This window comes from Sminthopsis crassicaudata, chromosome 1, assembly GCF_048593235.1.
Source record: "Sminthopsis crassicaudata isolate SCR6 chromosome 1, ASM4859323v1, whole genome shotgun sequence".
NCBI classification, from domain to species: domain Eukaryota; kingdom Metazoa; phylum Chordata; class Mammalia; order Dasyuromorphia; family Dasyuridae; genus Sminthopsis; species Sminthopsis crassicaudata.
Window position 1 is genome coordinate 719,441,370 of NC_133617.1, and position 19,882 is coordinate 719,461,251.

General features: G+C 34.5%; 1 protein-coding gene across 1 annotated transcript in view; it reads left to right on the top strand.

Annotated features, from left to right (window-relative positions):
- CNTN3 (contactin 3) overlaps window positions 1–19,882 on the top strand; it is a 429,201-nt gene that overhangs the window by 90,624 nt on the left and 318,695 nt on the right. Inside the window, 1 exon segment of the mRNA XM_074284089.1 lies at window positions 9,552–9,686. Within this exon segment, the coding sequence (XP_074140190.1) occupies window positions 9,632–9,686 (55 nt within the window). The 5' untranslated portion in view covers window positions 9,552–9,631.

Below are 19,882 nucleotides of genomic sequence, written 5' to 3' on the forward strand. Positions count from 1 at the left end.
TTTTAGAAATGAGGTCTTTATCAGATTCTTTGGATGTAAACAAATATTTTCCAAGTTTGTTGCTTCCCTTCTTATCTTATCTGCATTAATTTTGTTTGTACAAAAACTTTTTAACTTAATATAATCAAAATTATCTATTTTATGATCAATAATGATTTATAGTTCTTGATCACAACTTCCTTCTCTATAAATCTGAGAGGTAAATTATCCTATGTTCTTCTAATTTGTTTATAGTATCATTCTTTATGTCTAGATTATGAACCCATTTCGACCTTATCTTGGTATATGGTGTTAGGTGTGGGTCTATGCCTACTTTCTGCCATACTAGTTTCCAATTTTTTCAGCAAGTTTTATCAAATAGTGAATTCTTATCCCAAAAGGTGGTACTTTTTAGATTGTCAAATATTAGATTGTTATAGTCATTGGCTATTTTGTTTTGTGAGCCACTGATCAACTAGTCTATTTCTTAGCCAGTACCAAATGGTTTTGATGACTGCTGCTTTATAATATAATGATCTGGTATAGCTAGGCCACCTTCATTTTCTCATAAATATACTTCTTCTTGGGTTGACATAGAAAGTAAATATTTTGAAAACTGGTGGGTTAAAAAGGAAATATGGTAAGTTGCAAATCAAAGGAGCTAGTTTTTACATTCCACTTGTTATTGTTCCTTCACGATCTTGGACAAAACAAGGGGCATGGTGACATAGCATATAAAGTGCTTGAAGATTCTGAAAGAAACACACTTCTGACTTGTTAGTCCTATGGTATTGTTCAAGTTACTTATTTTTCTGAGCCTGAGTTTCCTTTCCTTTAAAACTAGGACTTTATAATAGATGGCCTTTGAAGGTCCTTCTAACTGTAGAACTGTGTACCTACATATCATTTATATGCAGTTGTCTGTAGGCTTTGCTTATATGGGCTCATATTTAAATATCTTTTAAGTGTCAGCATGACAACTGGGAGGGGAGAAACTTGCTCACTGAACTCAACACAATATTACATGTTTATAAATATTGTGCTTTTTGATGATGAAGAGGAGCAATCATTTTAATTTATTTCTTATATCTGTGAAAATGTTCACTATCTCTCCTTTATCAAAAAGATCACTTTTCATTCAATATCTGTTTTACTGTTGCCTGTATAGGATTTAGAAGTGGAAAAGGCCTAAAAGATTTTTTTTTTTAGTTGTCTCATTCTACAGATGAAGAAACAGTTAGGAGAAATTGTGAGTTGCCCAAATAGCAAATAGCTGCAACAGGATTTCAGTGACACAAAATAATAGAGTAGAAAGACCTCACAACCTTTATCTTTACTGGTATACCCCAAATCTCAACAAATGATCATTTGGCTTTCTCCTGAAGGACTAATAAGAGGGGAACCTTCTCAATTCCTGTGCAAACCCATTCCACTTTGGATTGCCTCTAATGTTAGGAAAGTTTTCCTTAAGTTTAGCTGAACTCAGCCTTTATAAAATTTCTCTCAGTTACCTATGGCTCTACACTCTGAAATCAAGCACAGTTTACCTAATCCCTTTTCTATGTGCGATCCTTTCAGACACTTGAAGATGCATTTCCCCAAGATAATTATCTCTAAATTTCTTTCTAGATGCTGTAGTCTCCTTTTCCCTTATCATCTTGATCACTTTTTGCTAGATACTCTCTTCTTATAGATCATCCTCAAATGTGGTGTCTAGAACTGAGCAAAAGAGTCAAGATGTTTGAACAGAACAGGTAAAATACAATAGGTTGTAGAAAGTCTCATAGGTAGGCTGCTGGCAATTATTCTGAACTCGGATATAATGACAGACTAAACATAGCAAGAGAATTAGAAAAGAATAGATGCTCTTCACCTGAAAGGACACAGTGATTAAATATAGATCAAGTGTAAATATTGGTAGTTCTCATTCTGAATCTATTCCAATGGAGTTGAACACTGAGACTTTTCCTTATCTTCCTTTTTCCTCATGGACTTAATGTTCAGGTAGCCATAGATGCAGCCAGCAATGGATTAAGAATCCTTCAGGTCTGAGAAGGCAGGGAGCTGCCTTAGTAGAATCTTTGTATAGGGGCAGAGAGATACTACAGATACATTGACACTGGTGCAAAGTGTTCATATGTACAGGAAAGGGTCACATTAATAGCAAGTTGCTTAGAGGGCACAGGCCACTATCTATCAGCATCTCTCAATTCTCTGTGTCATATAACCCTATGTTGTTTATTAGCTAAAGTCTTTCTTCTTGAAATCCCTTCTGTTTCCCAGGACCTACTGCCTCCCTTATATGTTAAATAGGCCGGGTAATAGCCTACCCATAAAAGCCACTTAATTAAATCTTGTCGATTGATTGCCCTTACTTATTCTGATATCATGTTTTTTTGTTGTTGTTGTTGTTTTTGTTTTTTTTTTTTTTTAATGGATCCTAAGATTGCGTGGGATTTCTGGGTGGAATAAGGGGAAGTGGTACACATTTTGCAATTGTAGTCTACCAAAAGCCTTAGATATTTTTCAGGTTTTTCAGAACTCAGAATTTTTCAGAATTCACTTAAGCCATATTCCTATCTTCTATACTGTAGCTGCAAAATTGATTTTTGATATCATGTATAGGACTTTACATTTATCTCTGTAGAAATTTATTCTATTAGTTTGGCCTATTGTTCTAGCCTAGAGATGTTTTGTGAACCCTTACTCTGTCATCCAACATGTTAGCTATTCCTCTCAGTTTTGTGCCATCCACAAATGTGATAAACATACCCTCTCTGCTCTACTCTGAGTCAGTGATAAAAATGTCGAACATACTGGAGACAAGGACAGATGCCCAGGACATGCCATTGGAGACTTTCTTCCAAAATAACATTAACCCAGACCCTCTGAGTTTGTCTTCTGAATTAAAATCCAATGTTTGTTTCACTATATCCAATTCCCTCTTTTCCTCCCTCTCCATCACAGCCTTTTTCAGGTTACTTCTTCAAACTATTCCCCATAAGTTTTATTTGTACATTTGCATTTCCAATATTTGAACAGTAAGTTGAATTTTTTCATTATCATAGCTTTTTACATAAAATCTTTGCCATACTTCCCTTTTTACTCACTCACTCAAGGTATTCAATCCAAAGATCCCATCCATTTATTTCAGTCTAGCTACCTTTTTTTTTTTTTCCCCCCTCGGTTCACTGGCTTTCCCCATGATACAACGTGGTGATGTTCAAGTCTGTTAATTATGGCTTCTCCCTTGCCTATTTATTATCTGTTCCACAAATTCAATTCATGTAAGGCAAAATTTAAATTCAAGCCTAGCACTCTGACCATTATGACACCAATAGCATAACGGCACAGTAAGAAAACCACAAGGTATAAACATGATTGGTTTAGAACAAATTGGGGGGGATAGTCTGAGAAATAGGGTGCTAAGATTGAGGATGACTGTTATTCATTTTACTTCTTTCTCCTATACATTTTAAAAATACTTTAATCTTATTAATGTCAATCCTGAAAAGAAATGACTACAGTCTCAGTGGTTTTGCAACTGTTATTAACTCTAAAAATTCCAAGCTCCCATAGGTTATCATAACCACAGTTAACTCTGAAAAATAAAATAAAAAACCAAAATAAAGCTAAAAATTCAATAGTGATCACTTTATTCTGTTGGAGAAGGAAAACCAGACATATGTTCCAGAGACCCCACTATTAGTGCAGGCAAATTTTAGTACTTACAATAGTAGCCACAGTAAGCTGTGGCCATTACAATGATGTGTAACAGTAACAATGAGACAAATTTGATTCATAGCAAGACTTTATGACCAGAACATGGGTAATAGAGGTATTTGCCTGAGCTCAGAGGCTTCTGGTGCTGGTGTGAAACAATCCTGTGATTTTGCTGTGGTTGAGTTCATCTAGAAGATGAGCACAAAGGATTGTTGTAATGATGAGCTCAGAGCACAGCTTGCTTGATGGGTCTTAGCTCTGGAAGATGGGGTGCAGTAAAAAGAAAAAGGTAATTTTTGCATGGGGATACTGACATTGGCAAATTTCTTTTTCATCTACATCAGACTGTTCAGACAGTTTTCAATTTTTCTCCTCAATGGAGTTTTTTTTTTTCCCTTTGTATTCAGAATTAAATTTTTGAGCACCTCCCACATGCCAAGAATTTTAGTCCATGGGCTTTTCCACATTCTTCTCTGCAGCCTTTGAAATATGTTTTTCCAAAATCTAGGTAACATTTCTTATGATGCCCAGATTTTTCTTTCTTGTTTATTCCACACTTTTGGAAGAAGAGGCCACTTTGCTCTAAGCTCCTAATAATATGACAAATAGGGTTTTTGCTTAGATAATATATAATAAGAATGATTGGCATAAAATTCTCCTTATCTCTACCCCCTCAAGCCCTCAAATGTGGGAAATACTCCCACATGTTTATAAAGGATAAAGTGAGATCAATTTTATAAAACTCTCACAGCATAGCAGCAACTAGATGGTATAATGAATAGAGTACGAGCCCTGAAGACATGAGGACCTGAGTTCAAATTTGACCTCAGACACTTAATATTTCTTAGCTGTGTGACCCTGGGCAAGTCACTTAACCCCAATTGCCTCAGGAACAAAACAAACAGAACTCTCACACAAAGGGCTCATGCTCTCAGAGCTTCAGATTATTTAGATTACTTTTCCCCCTTTATATAATCTTTGTGGAAATTCTCCTTACATCTATTGCAGCTTTATTTTGTGCACTTGTAAAAGATATATTTAATTTCTCCAGTGTTTCTGGCTTTAAAGGTAGACCTGGCCAAAAGCCAATCACTACTCTTCTGGGACACTCACTAGAGTACCCATCAGGAGTTAAAAATCCTCTAAGGAAATTCACAAGGTCTTCAGATAAGGCGAAGAGATATAGAATCTCAATTCCTACTCTCAATTCCTACCTTGTCCCCACCCCAAGTAACTCAGAGTCTTTTTGGAACTGCAGCATTCACTGACTCTGCTACTATTAAATGTTTGAGTTTTGAATTTATTTGCTATTTTATCTAAATATTCAGAATGTTTGTTTGACTTTTTTAGAGTATTCTTATTGAGAATTAGGTCTTTTTACTTAATTCAAAGTATTTTACTCTTTTCAAATTGAATAAGAACTTTTTACACCCAGTTTAATGACTTTGATTGATTGATTGATTGCTTCAATGGAGAAGTTTTCACCTGATTAAGCTAGTTAATTGAAGTAGAAAAGTGTGATGGATTGATTGATTCAATTGATCCCTACTTTTATGGTAACATCCTAGATTCAGGGCAGAAAGGACACTTAAGTATTATGTAATCTAGCTTCATTTTGAAGATGAATGAATTGCATCCCAGCAAAATGAAATGACTTGTCCACAAAATGGGTAAAAGTCACAAATGTGGTATATAAGAAACAGGATTTGAACCCAGATTCCTTTATTCCCAAATTGAAGACAATGACTTCAAATACCCCAAACAAGCTCATTATCTTTCACCTGAAGATGACGAGGATATTTATTCCTCATAATCCTTTCAGTAATTTAGTTTCAAAACTGGACTCAGCTTTTCTTCACATTAGCCCCTTTTCTCCATAATTGCAAAGTTCTGCTAATTCTGCCTCCACAGCATTTCTCAAATCTGGATCATTCTCTCTATTCACATACCCAACTCTCTGGTTCAGACCTTGAGCCTCTTTTCCCTGGGGTAATTGGAATTCTGGTAGACTCTACCCTTCTAAAAGTGCCTAAATAAGTTCCTTTAAGATGTATATTATTTCTCTTCTTAAAAAAAGCTCAAATGATACCACATTGTCTTGAGGATAAAGTCATTCTTCAGCCTAGTATTTAAACCTTTCACAGTGTGAATCTAATATAATTTTCCAGACTTATGTCATATTATTCCTCCTCATGTTTCTGTAAAACTGGTCAGCTAGCTCTTACAGCTCCATTACTCAAGCTTCTCCTTGACTTTGTTCACCCCATGGATGTTTACCTTACTTCAAGGCTTGGTTCAGTTACTGTATTTTTTGGGGTAGCATTTCCTGATCCCTACATATCCTCCAGTTATCTTGTATTTAGCAATCAGTTTAAGTGTTTTGTTCCTTCCCAGAACAGAATCTCCAGAAAGATAGGAAATGTTCTTGTAATATAGATAGGTTGGAGAGATAATAGGTGATAACTAACATAAATGCTTGTGGGATGACATTACTCAATGAGATTTTGTGTTCTAAATTTGGAATAAAAGAATAAAATATATATAAAGATAAGATTCCCTAGGGATCTATAATCCACTTATTTTGCGAGACTGAATTTTTTTGTGATTAGATTATATTTAATCTAATTGCCATAAATGCAGGAATTAGTTTTTTAAAATCCATCTGTGATACTTTAATATATTTAACATGTATTGGTCTACCTGCCATCTGGGGGAAAGGGTGGGGAGGAGGAACAAAAGGTTTTGCAATTGTTAATGCTGAAAAATTACCCATGCATATATCTTATAAATAAAAATCTATAATAAAAATGGTAAAAAATAAAATTAAAAAATTAAAAATCCATATATAGGTATAGCTAGGTGGCACAGTCCACAGAGCACCAGCCCTGAAGTCAGGAGGACCTGAGTTCAACTCTTGTCTCAGACACTTAACAGTTCCTAGGTGTGACTCTGGGCAAGTTACTTAACCCCTGCCTCAGCAAAAACAAACAAACAAATAAAAAAAAAAAAATGAATGAAAATAAAAATAAAAATTCATGTGTGCTCAGAACATCAGTTCCTAATAAAAATTTGAATAAATACTTGTTAACCAACTAACTGAACGAATTGATACCTTGATTCTTTTTTGAAATCAACTTCTTGTTCATGATGAACTAAGGAAAGGCAGGACAAAGACTTCATCTGCTGTAAGAGAGAATAGAAAAATAGACTTCTCACCTCTCCAAAAGCTTTTAGGAGCACCAGACAGTAAATATCGGAATTTGCAGAAAGAGATGAACAAATTTCAGGCAGGAAGTTTATTATTCCTTTTTGTCTGAAACTAATTCTCTGTTTCTACATATTAGATCCCTAACATAGATGGGAAATTCACAAAAGTAAAAAATGCATTTGGGTTCATCATTAGTGAATATTGACCACTTTGCCTCCATTTCCTCAAACATAGCTCGACATTTCCCAAGTTTTTGAGTCTCAAACCTAGAATGATTTCACTTTTCATTTTCACCTCCTACATTCTTTGTCTTCTTTCAGGTCTCAGTTAAAATCTCACTTTTTTTTTTTTTTCCCAAAAGCCTTTACCATTCTTCCTTAATCTTAGACCATTCCTTCAAGAATATCCCTAAAATGTAAATCTTGTTCCTATATAGTTACTTTCGCTTTGTCCTATTTGTTTGACTCTGGCTGCTGTGAGGGACCATAGTTGGGCCTAGCGACAGAGGGACCCAAGTTCATATCTACCCTCCACTACTTAGTAGGTGTGTAACCACTGGCATATAACAAACTCTACCTCAGGTTGCTAACCTGTGAAAAGAGGCTAATGAGAAACCTTTCTCACAGTTATTTTGGGATTCAGATGAGATAACATTTATAAAGTACTTAGTGTAGTACCTGACACAGATTAGACTTTTCATAAATGGCAGCTAACTAGATCTTTTCCTCATTGATATTCACTCCCCACTAAGGAGAAGGATTGTTTAAGACCATTTCTATTGGTCTTAAGACTATTTTTATCTTTCTGTCCCCACTCCTTTTGTAGAAATGATCATTTTGAATAGTTCAAAATAGTTAGTATTGCAAGATTTTTTTCTTTTTTTATAATATTTTTTTTAATTTTTCAAAATACATGCAAAGATAGTTTTCAGCATTCACCCTTGCAAGACCTTGTGTTCCTTAGTTTTCTCCCTCCTCCAACTTCCTCCTCCCCTAGACATATGCAATTTTTCTAAACATATTTCCACATTTATCATGTTGCACAAGAAAAAATAGATCAAAAGGGAAAAGTGAGAAAGAAAAAAAACAAGCAAGCAAACAACAACAACAAAGGTGAAATTATGCTGTGATCCACATTCAATTCCCATAGTCCTCCCTCTGGATGGATATGCTCTCTCCATCACAAGTCTACTAGAATTGGCTTGAATCACCTCATTGTTGAAAAAAGCCAAGTCCATCAGAGTAGATTATTACATCATCTTGTTGTTCCTGTGTACAATGCTCTCCTGGTTCTACTCACTTCACTCAGCATCTGTTCATGTAAGTCTTTCCAGACCTCTCTGTAATCATCTTGCTGATCATGTTTTATAGAAAAATATATTCCATTATATCCATATACCATAACTTAGTCAGCCATTTCCAAACTGATGGGTATCTACTATTTCTAGTTCTTTTCCACTACAAAAAGGGCTTAATATGTCAAAGGAAGGAAGCTCTGAAATGCTGAGACTGAATGATGCTTCTGCTCATAATTTGCATGGTATATATCCCCATTGTTTAGTACAGTGGCTGAAAGAAGCAATTAATAATTGCTTTTAAATGGCATCAGATCAGGGTTGATCATTGATATATGGAATTTTCAGTGAGGAAATTCTCACTACATTTGAGTATCTTTACCTGCTCTATGGCATGCTGAGAAATTATGTGAGATGCCCAGTATCTCTCAGATAGCATGTGACAGAGAAGACTTGAAGCCAGGTCTTCGTGACTTGGAGGTTGGCTCTGTCTCCACCAGAGAATTTTGCCTCTCTTGTATTCCATTTTGTTCTTTCACTATTTGAATTAAGTACTTAAAATACATTTATAAGATGATTTATCTCCATCTATGAATTAATATAGTATTTTGATTTCTAAATGTGCAATATACAATAATTATTGTTTTCACTGCAGCTATCTAGTGCTTTAAGACTTCCAATTTTTTTTACTTGCTTTCGTTCATTTGATCCTCAGAATAATTCAATTGGATCCTATACTTATTCCCACTTTATGATGAGAAAACTGAGGCTCAGAGCATTTAAGTGACTTACATAGGTCATATATTTTATAAGTGTCTGAAATGGTATATAAATCCAGAGTCCTGACTCAGAGGCTAGGTCTTTCTCCATTATTCTGTGTAATTCTTTTGTGCTTTCCCCTCTTAACAACCAATTTATTTTTATGCCATGAATTCTTTCTTGGAGTAGGTCAGACATGCATGGGTATTATTTAAGTAGATATACTCTATATAGAAGCTATCTTCAAAATGAAATGAAATTGAATATAATAACTCTCAAATGAAGGATGAGTGTGGATACTCCTGTTAGTATATATGTTTGTATTTCTTTCATATATTTGATTTCTGTTAGCCCCACAGTAAAATTGGTATGAGTTACATAATTTATTATTACAGTTTCTGGTCTATTTTGATATGTAATTTATTTTTAAGGACTCTTATTTTATTTCAGAGAAGATTACTCCCCTTTAAGGATTTTGAATGACTGTCAATCTATCTTTTCTATCCAAGCAGAGGAGAAAAAAACCTTTTGGGAAAAAAAAATGTGTCTGTATTCTAAATTCTTTCTCTCTGTTTATATATTTTACAGATTAAAGGACTTACCTGAAGAAAAAATATTCTATTCATCAGAGACAGGACAAAAGTTATTCTTGCTATTGGCAATTAAAGATGATGTTGTCTTGGCAACAATTGATCCTGCTTTCATTCATTGGCTCCTTGAGAGGTAACAAGCTTTATGTTCTAACTTGAGGTTGAAACAACATCTAGGTCATGTTTCTATATACTTTTTAAAGTACTCTAGAAAACATCCACAAAAGTTATTTCCCTATTGGAAATTTCAGCTTGTTTATTAAGGCAAAGTACCTTTGTACTTTTCCCTGATTTTAGCCTGGCTTATTGTAATATATTCTAACATTCATAACAAGGAGATAAATTTAGATCCTACTATGGATACATTTCCTTATATGTGTTGTGAATTTTCTAAATATCACTATATAGATAGATTTGACAAATAGAGTATTATATAGAGTATTATATATAATTGATCTGGGTAGAGACTGTGTGGGTGACAACTGGAGGTATCCTGTGTGAACCTTGAGGCAATTTAGTGGTTATGAAGTTGTTAAGCATCCTGATCCCTATGGTACCTTTTGTAAGCCTCCAAGATTGATCAGTGTTCACTGTCACTGTTTTAATTCACCACTGAGAAGGCCAACATATCATTTATCCAACAGGTGTTGATTTACTCAAGCTACCAGCCATTTAGCTAGTTTTAGCCATTTTCTTTTACCATGGATATGCAGAATGCATGTCCATCCAGCTTCCAAAAAAACACAGGCTGGTCAGGATCTAAGTTTAAGCTGAGAGGATCACATCAATAGTTAATCATGATTGTTTGAGTATGCAAAATCTACGGATCCAGCCTCTAATGAATCTAAAGATAGGAGACCTGAAAAATAAGTGATCACGGTTTATCCATATGGGTCTGGGCAGTATGTCTAAGAAAAACTTTATTGCAAGGTAAGGACTTCCATTTTTCTGGAAAGAAAAGAGGAACATCAATAGTGGGAGCTTGATGTCATTCTTCCTCTCCCCCCACTTTTAAGATTTTTTTTTTATTTTCAAAATACATGCAAAAGTAATTTTTAGCATTCATCTTTTCAAAACCTTGTGTTCCAAATTTTTCTCTCTCCTGCCCCTTTATTCCCTCCCCTAGAGAGTAAATAATCCAATATATGTTAAACATGTGCAGTTCTTCTATACATATTTCCACATTTACCATACTGCACAAGAAAAATCAGATCAAAAAGGAAAAAAAAAATGAGAAAGAAAACAAGAGCAAGCAAACAATAATAAAGGTGAAAATATTATATTGTGATCTACACTCAGTCCCTGCAGTCCCCTCTCTGGGTGTAGATGGCTCTCTCCATTACAAGTCTATTTGAACTGGCCTAAATCAGTTCATTGTTGAAAAGAGACAAGTCCATTAGAATTGCTCATCTACACAATCTTGTTGTTGCTGTGTACAATGTTTTTTTTCTGATTCTGCTCTTTCACTCAGGATCAGTTCATATAAGCCTCTCCAGCTCTTTTTGAACTCATCTTTCCAATCATTTGTTATAGAACAATAATATTCCATAACATTCATATACCATAGCTTATTCAGCCATTTCCCAATTGATGAGCATCCACTCAGTTTCCAGTTCTTGCCAATATAAAAAGGGCTATTGCAAACATTTTTGCGCATGTGAGTCCTTTTCCTTTTTTTATAATCCCTTTGGTATATAAGACCAGTAGAGACAGACACTGCTAGGTCAAAGAGTATACACAGTTTGATAACCCTTTGGGCATAGTTCCAAATTGTTCTTCAGAATGGTTAGATCAATTTACACTTCTACCAACAATATATTAGTGCCCCAGCTTTCTCACTCCCCCTCCAACATTTATCATTATCTTTTCCTGTCAGTCTGATGTCATTCTTAATTTGCTTGATGGATGGAAAATAAAATATAAAAAAAGGCTTGAGAAAAGCATAGCAAAACAAGTACAACTATGGGAGAGTAGTCCATTTTGGTTGGGAGGCAGAGTAGTCAAAAGAGTGGTGAGAGTGGTTGTATGTAATAATAATGAATGATAAAGAGACAGTGTGGTTCAGTGGAGGGCCAGTGTGACTAGAGTAAAAGGCTTCTAGTCCAAGACTTGTCTCTTATACATGTTGGCAAAGCTAGCCTGGAAAACACAAAAAATCAAGACAGGTATGGTACAATGGAATGATCTTCAGATTTATAATCAGAAAATCTGTGTTCAAATCTTTTGTGCAGAGAACCTTTTCTTTTCTTTTTTTTTTTTTTTTTTGTTTTTGTTTTTGTTTTTGTCTTTTCCTCTTTTGTTCTTTTAAGAGGACTTTCTGCTGCTCTGACAGATGGGAATGAGATTGTGGAAGGCTTTGAATAACTTCCACAGGATAGAAAGGAGAGAGTTTTGTCAAATTTGATTTTATACATCTATATAATTTAGCCACCAATACTATATGATGGGGAGGGGAAGTAGAAAGTGGTGAGAGATAGCTAAGCCAATTAATATGATATGTTTTGTATAGAAGTACCTAAGAACAAGTGTGGAAGAGAGGGGGGATGACAGGTTTGGGTTAGGTCATAGGGAAAGGATACAGATCACAAATTTATTTTTGGATGTAGTAGATTTTAAGTTCCAGTTAGATATCAAATTTGAATAATATACATCATAGAATTAAAAATTCCAAACTAGATCTTTGGGTTGAGTTCAGAGACAGAGCTGTTGTAGAGGGCCATACATAGTGGGGGAATGCTGGGTGAGACATAAGACCTTTTAGCCCACAGGGAACATGCTAACAATGGCTAGTTTGGCTACCCATCTCCCCTAAGGGCTCTCGGCTTTCTTGAGAAGTCAGGGAGTGGTGACAACCTGTGTTGTGATTGAATCAGAGTGCTAGGTGAAGCAGGTGGCAAAAAATCATCTATACACAATAGCAAGTTGTGTATGTGGTCCCACAAGTGCACCATGTATTATGGTTATATAAGGCTATTAGGGTATATAAAGCTGAGAGAATTTGGAATAAATCTACTTTGTGTTTGACCATCCATGTGAGTCTCATTTCTTCATTCCTCTTCTAAGACTGAGGACTTGGGCTGGTACAGAGATTCTCCAGGACACAAGCAGCTATGGAATGAAAATACCTCAGAATTTCAGATTATTCTTTGAGGTCATTTAATCTAAGTTGTCTAACAAGGAACTATGTTTCCTCTTCTCCCTTCCCCTGAAGTTCTCCCAAAAGTGATCATCTTCCTTTTGGGTAATGAGTTTTCCTGAGATCCTTTTGGATCATTCGATTGTTGGTGATGATGACAATGAAGATAAATATCAAATCTTGAAAGCTTGAAAAACACTATAGATATTATTTTATTTTATTTTATCCTCAAAACAACTCTGGAAGTTAGGTGCTAATTATCCCCATTTTACAGGTGATGAAAGTACTATTGGCAGGTGTTAAGAAACTTCCTTGGGAATCATATAATAACACAATTAATAAATATCTGGAACTGGATTTGACATAATGTATTCTTAATTCTAGGTTCAGTATTTTACCCATTGTAATACATGGCTCCCTCTAGGAATGTGAAGATTTTACCAGCATTGAACTCAAATCTGCATTTTTGCAGCTTTTCCCCCCTGCACTTGACTTACAGGACAATTTTCTTTTCCTCAGTGTCCTTTGAAATATTGGAAGATGCTTCTTTTTTACCCTAAGTCTTTTCTTCTGACTAAATATCCCAAGTTCTTTTAATCGTTCTTTGTGTGTCATGTCCACAAGTCATTCTATATTCTCGGGTTCCTTCTTCTGGATCATACCAAGTTTTTTTATAAAAGTGTGATATCCAGTCTTAAAACATAACTTTCCACCTATGGTCCAAACTGGACACAGAAATGAAAGACTCAAATTTGGATTCATGAATTGATCTGTGGTCACTAGTTCTGTGATTATTAATAATTATAGATTTCTGTCCTGGAAATTGGAAGGAGATGGTGATTTTTCCAACTCCAACTTCTCCATCTTCTTCCAAATGAATTTAAATACAATCCATTTACAACTTGAAGTCCAATAACCTCCCATTGAATCCCAGATTCTCTGTCCCATCATGAGATGTGATTTTGCTGTAAATGGTTACCTTACTGTTTTTGTCATGTTTTGTAATGTGTAAAATGATGGCCAAATTGAACATTAAGAAAAATTCATTCTAAATAAAGAACTATGTGAATTTGTGAATCAAATTGATTTACATTTCATTTGTTTCCCTCAAAATTTTACCTGTCAGAAATGCACTAGATTTTTTTTTCTTTTTCAAAAGTCCCCCAAGGAAATCTCATCTAACTTTAGATCTAGAGACCAAAGGTGTCAGCCCTAATCAAAGCAAAAAAGAATTTAAAAATGGTTTGTCAATTCCTCTGAGATTCAGAAATGGCTGTGTGGGAGAGGCCAAATCCAATTATTGGACAGAAACTCATGTGTTTGAAGGCCTGTTCATACCTGGTAAAGAATTCTGAATCTTTAAGTCCAACTTCAAACTTGCTACAGAAATATAAAAGATTATATGTGGCACAAAATCAATAATAGATTATAGACTTTAACTGGGAACTTTGCAAAGAAAGCTTTTAGGAGATTTTCCCTTTTCCTCAGTCTGTGTCCTAAAGCATTTTGGTTTGACCCCCTACTGACTTAAAAGTGAAGGACAAGGGGGAAATTGTGGCATCTTGTACCTAAGGCAGAACAGTATTCAAAAATTAGTACATTTCCAAGTAGAGGTAAGGTTGCTAAAAATAATACTCTCTAAGCACATAACAAACACATTTTGAAAACTAAATGCAGGCTTTCTGTTTAAACACTTCCAATGAGGAATTGTATATAATCATGAAAAACTGAAAATTATCTAAGAATCCCATAATGGGCAGATGGCTAAATAAACTATCACATTGGTTCAATTAAAACATATAGTTTTGAGGTAGGCATAAAAATGTGGAAAGACCTTTATTAAAAATAGAAATGGAAAAATCAGAACAAAAAAAATAGAGTATATATTGACTACAATATATGAGGGGGAAATGATTGAGAATGAATGGATAAATGAAGAATAGCAATGAAGACAGAACAGGGTTTCATAAATATTTCATATTGTAGTACTTTTTGGAAGCCTAGCAAACCTTTGATGTTGTTCAGTTGTTTTGGTCTTATCAAAATCTCTGTGACCCTGATTTGGGCAAAAATATGGAATGGTTTGTCATTTCATCCTCATTTTACAGATGAGCATATTGAGGCTGAGTGAAATGACTTGGCCAGAGTCACACTGCTAGTATTTCAGACCAGATTTAAACTCTGGAAGAGGATTCTTCCTTATTGAAGACCCATGCTTATATTCCATGCTACTGAGCTGCTTCTGGCAAAATTTATAAACCGTTTTGCAAAATAAATATTTCCAATTGTGAAATATAGCTATCAAAATATACCAGAAGAGAATCACAGTTTAATTGCCAACATTAATTTTGGATTATGAAGATAAAAAAAATTCTATGAAAGATTTGATTAGATTCTCTAAGTAGAGTTAATATAAAGACCATAGATTTTCCATGCCAAATGGGGATAAGTGACAGTACTTGGAAAACATAACCAGGAATAAATAAAACTAAAGATTTCTGACCTATACTGAAGAATCATCATGATATGGTGAATCTTTTCCTCAGGAAGAGAATAAAAATAGAACTGGCATGATAAACCTTGGAAAGCAACAACTAAATGAAGCTGGGGGAAAAATACTGACAAGAAGTTGTGGTCAGATGAAGCCATCACTTCCAGATCCACTCTTTATTGATCATTAGCTGTTAAGAGAAAAGGTCAAAGTAAACATAAATTTAGAAGAAAAGGAAAGGGAAGACAAACTCAGGAGATATTGGAGTACCTCTATTCTTTACTCTTTCTGTGTATTGTTTATGCCAAATAAATAACTTAATCAATAAGAAATATTTCTGTTTTAATCTTGTGTGCTGAGGATTGTGCTAAGTGCTAAGGAATGAGACAATCCATCCTTGCTTGAATCTTATATTCTAGTTAGGGAAAACTATATACACACATAAGAATAGGTCATGAAAGGATATTTTGGTCAAGGAAGTCAGAAATGAGTGGAACAGTAGGACAGAATATTGTCATGGCATCCTGTAGACAATGACTTTGTTGATTTGATTATGCTTCTCATAAGGGGAGCAGGGTGAATGCCCAGAATAAGTATATGATCCTTGAAAGATCATGGTTGAGGAAATGGGGGAAAATATAACAAAAAAGAGAATGAGTCTATAGCTATATCCTAGAGAAATGTTATATTGAAGTAGCTGAAAGGACCTAGAAATCACGTTAACTAGAAAGTGGTGAACTTCTTTGTTCAGGAGGAAGACCCAGGAGACAAAGGTCCCATTGGTTTTGATGAGAAATTTCTTTTCTTTCCCCTTTCTCCCAAAAGTATTATGGATAAACATTATAGAAGATCACAGGCCCAGATCACATCACAAAGCAGTGAAAAGCAGTCAAAGAGAAAATGAGCCTCTTGAGAGCTTGACCTGAAAGTCAGTTAAGCTAGAGCACCCTGAGAGCATTTATTGATGAACCTGAAACAACAACATGGACAACAAATCCATGAAAAATGTGATGGGTCTACTGGTGTTTTTACAGTGATCTATTCTCATTAGCAACAACAATGAAACCATCACATTCCAAATGCATCTTGAACAAGTGTTGTGCATAATAAACTCAGTCTGGAATTGATTCGTTGGTGAAAAGACTGAGTTGACTTTGTGAAATTATACCATGGTTTTTAGTGATCTCAGGCCATCTGCCAATAACTACCCTCTGCCATAATACTAATAATAAATAATAATAATAATAATAATAATAAACAATTATTAATAATTATCCTTTTAGGCAGTTCTTGTTTTCAGGTTACATGGAAATGGACTGTTGTATTGAACATTCTCATTAGAATTAAAATATTAAGCAGCAAAAAAAAAAAAAATCCCATTGTGGGATAAATAGGATAAAACTTGAAAACTATAACCTGGGAACAAGAAACAAAAAATCATTAACTGTGATATGTATATGACTTATTACAAATGGATAATAGACACATGAGATCTCAGAACAAGGGGAAATAGATTATAATTGGGAAATATTTAACAAAATAAATTAAAATAAAATAAGCCATTTTTAATTTTATATTTTAAAACTTATTAAATATGTAGCCTACAGGGATTCTTATGTATCATATCTATGATTTAATGGCCCTTGTTTCTTTTAAAATTTGACACCACTAATCTAAACAAAACACCAGCAACTTTTTAATGAAAAAATATCAAAAAGCCTCAAAAGCATTATTGTAAATAATATAGGAAATTTTTTTAAAAGCAAATTATAGCAAAACATGGAAAAGATTTATTTGCCCAGGGTGAGAAGGAGGAAATGAGTTCTTAGATGTTTAAGAAAAAGGTGGAAACGAACTTATAAAATTATAGTTTACTAAAAGTATCAAAGTATTTCTTTTCTGAGAATGGAAACTTCAAGGGGGAAAGATACCGTGTCTTTTTTTTTTTTTAATGGTTAAGAAGCAATTGTTTTGTATATGGAAAGTGTATAATTTTAAAAATGCTTTGTGTATGATAAGGGTATAATAAAATCTTGATTATAATTCTCTCTTTGAGGTAGGTATCATTGCCCAATTAAGAATGAGAAGGCTGAGATTCAGTTAATCTGTAAACATTTATTATGCTTTAGGCACTGTGCCAAGTGCTGGGTATAAAAAAAGAGGCAAAAGAAATTCCTGACTCAAGAGAATTAAAAATCTAATGATTTTAAGGATTCAGGGAGTAATGAACTTGTCCAGGGACACAAGAATAGAAGTAGAGTTGAAAATCAAGTGATGGTCTCCTGACTTCAATTCTAGGTCTTTTTTCACCGTATCATAAAACTGCTCAATGCTCCGGATGCGAACACGAAGCAGAAGAAACTGCCAATGCTTTGTTCTAGACTATTGTGTGTTATGCACTGATAATTGTAGGCACTTTTATTATGCATATATCCTTATATTTAAAGACAGTTTATAAATATGTTTAAAAAAAACCCAGCTACAATTAGTCAAAAACTGTAAGTGATATGGCAGTTCTTCAGAAATATTGAATTAGTACGGAAGCTATAACCTTGTTATAATTTAAACATTTGGGAAAGTTGCCATAACTCATTCAAGTTACTAAATGTGGAGCAGAAATTTACTAAATATTCTTTGCCCTAAGATATTAAACTAACTGAGTGCTATTAAGGTCTCTTCAGTCATATTTGATGAATGTTTCTGAATCTGTGTTCTCATTCTTCTTGAGGGAATGATTTGTTTCATTCATTACTTTGCACTTTTTCTCCCTTTTCTGCATTATAAATTCTATTGTTTAAAATGGTTTGCTAGGCCTGCCAGCAACAAAATGGCCACTTTACTAATTTGGACTCTTTTACCTGAGAGTTACAAAAAATATTCTGACTCAAGTATTTTGGGAAAATGGTTTACTTAATATGGTCATGTGGATTGACCTAAAGTAGGTAAGCAGAAAGAGCATTACTTTAGAAGTAGAAAGCCAGGATTCAAAACTGACTATTCAAATTATTTGAGCATTTTGAGCCTCAATTTCCTCATCAGTAAAATGAAAGAGTTGGACTAGATACTAGCCTTTGGGCCATCTAGAATTTGAGTCTATGTTCCTAATTGTCAATATTAGAGAATGCTAGAAAAGAAGGAACTGCTGCCTGACTATTTGGGGGTAAATACCCTCGCTGTTAACTCTGGAAGGGACTCCCTCATTTATAGGTAAATAAATTAGACACAGAGATATGAATGGATCAAATATTGTCAGAGGCAGGATTTGAATCACTATCTTTTTTCTTCTTAATTTGGGGGAGGAGAAAGTATTTCTCAAGTGCTTCCTACATGCCAGGCACTGTGCAAAATGCTTAGCAAATATTTTCTCATTCAATCTTCACAATGCTCACTTAACCTTGTGAAGTATATGCTATTATTATGCCCACTTTATAGTTGAGGAAAATGAAATATGTTGAGATTGTGATTTGCTTGTGGTCACCCAGCCAGTCGATATTTGAAGCCATATTTGAATTCAGATCTTCCTGACTCTATATCTATTGTGCCACCTAGCTGTACTCCAGATCCTGTTCCCTTTAGATAATGCTATTTACAAAAAAATTGTACAACAAGATTATGTGATGATCAATTGTAATGAACTTGACTTTTTTCAACAATGAGGTAATTCAAGGCAATTCCAATATACTTGGAATGGAAAGTGCCATCAACATCCAGAGAAAGAATGATGGAGACTGAATATTGAGCAAGGTGAATAGTATTTTCACCTTTTTGTGTTGTTGCTTTTTCCCCTTTTGATCTGATTTTTCTTGTGCAGCAGCAGGATGAATATGGAAATATGTTTAGAATATTTGAACATGTTTAACATATATCAGATTGCTTACTGTCTTGGGGGAGAGGAGAGGAGGAAGAGAGGGAGAAAAAAATGGAACATAAGATTTTTGCAAAGGTGAGTACTGAAAATCATCTTTGCATGTATTTGTAAAAATAAAATATTGTAAAAATATTTTTAAAAAGATTAGATTGTTTATTTTGAAGACAGACAGACATCATGCCATCTGAATTTGAGGAAATTTGGGGACAATCAGTCTAGAGGAAAGATATTTTGGGAAGCCAATGGTAAAGCTCACCAAAATTTGAAGGTCTTTTATCTAGAAGCATCTTGGGTCTTATTCTGCTTGGACCCAAGGGCCAAGTATGAGAGATAAAATGGATTATAATTGTAGAGAGTTAAAATTATGACATATTATAAGCAGATTGCCTAACAATTTGGGCTATTTAGAAATGGAATAGACTTCCTCAGGTGGTCATTGATTCTCTTTAATGGAAAACTTGTAGTGAAAGTTTGATGACACATGTCAGGCATAGAGAGGATTTTCTTCAGGTATAGGTAGGATGACAAGATGGCCTTGGAAATCCTTCCCAAATCTGATTCCTTGAATTTGTGACATGACCTTGACCGGTACTAAGAGTAATGTCATAGTGAAGGAAACTCTAAGAGTGTGACTGGTCATGAGTTGAATGCTAAAGAATTCTTGTATAGATGCCAAGCAAAAATGTGATTTATTGATAACAAAGGGGTGAATGAGTAGACGGATAGATTATAGAAGACAAATAGCATGAGTGAGAGTCAGTTACATCTGAGTGAATTCACTGAAGGAAAGCAGAGAGGAGAGAGTATGAGATGAAAGTGGTAGTTTTAGGATAA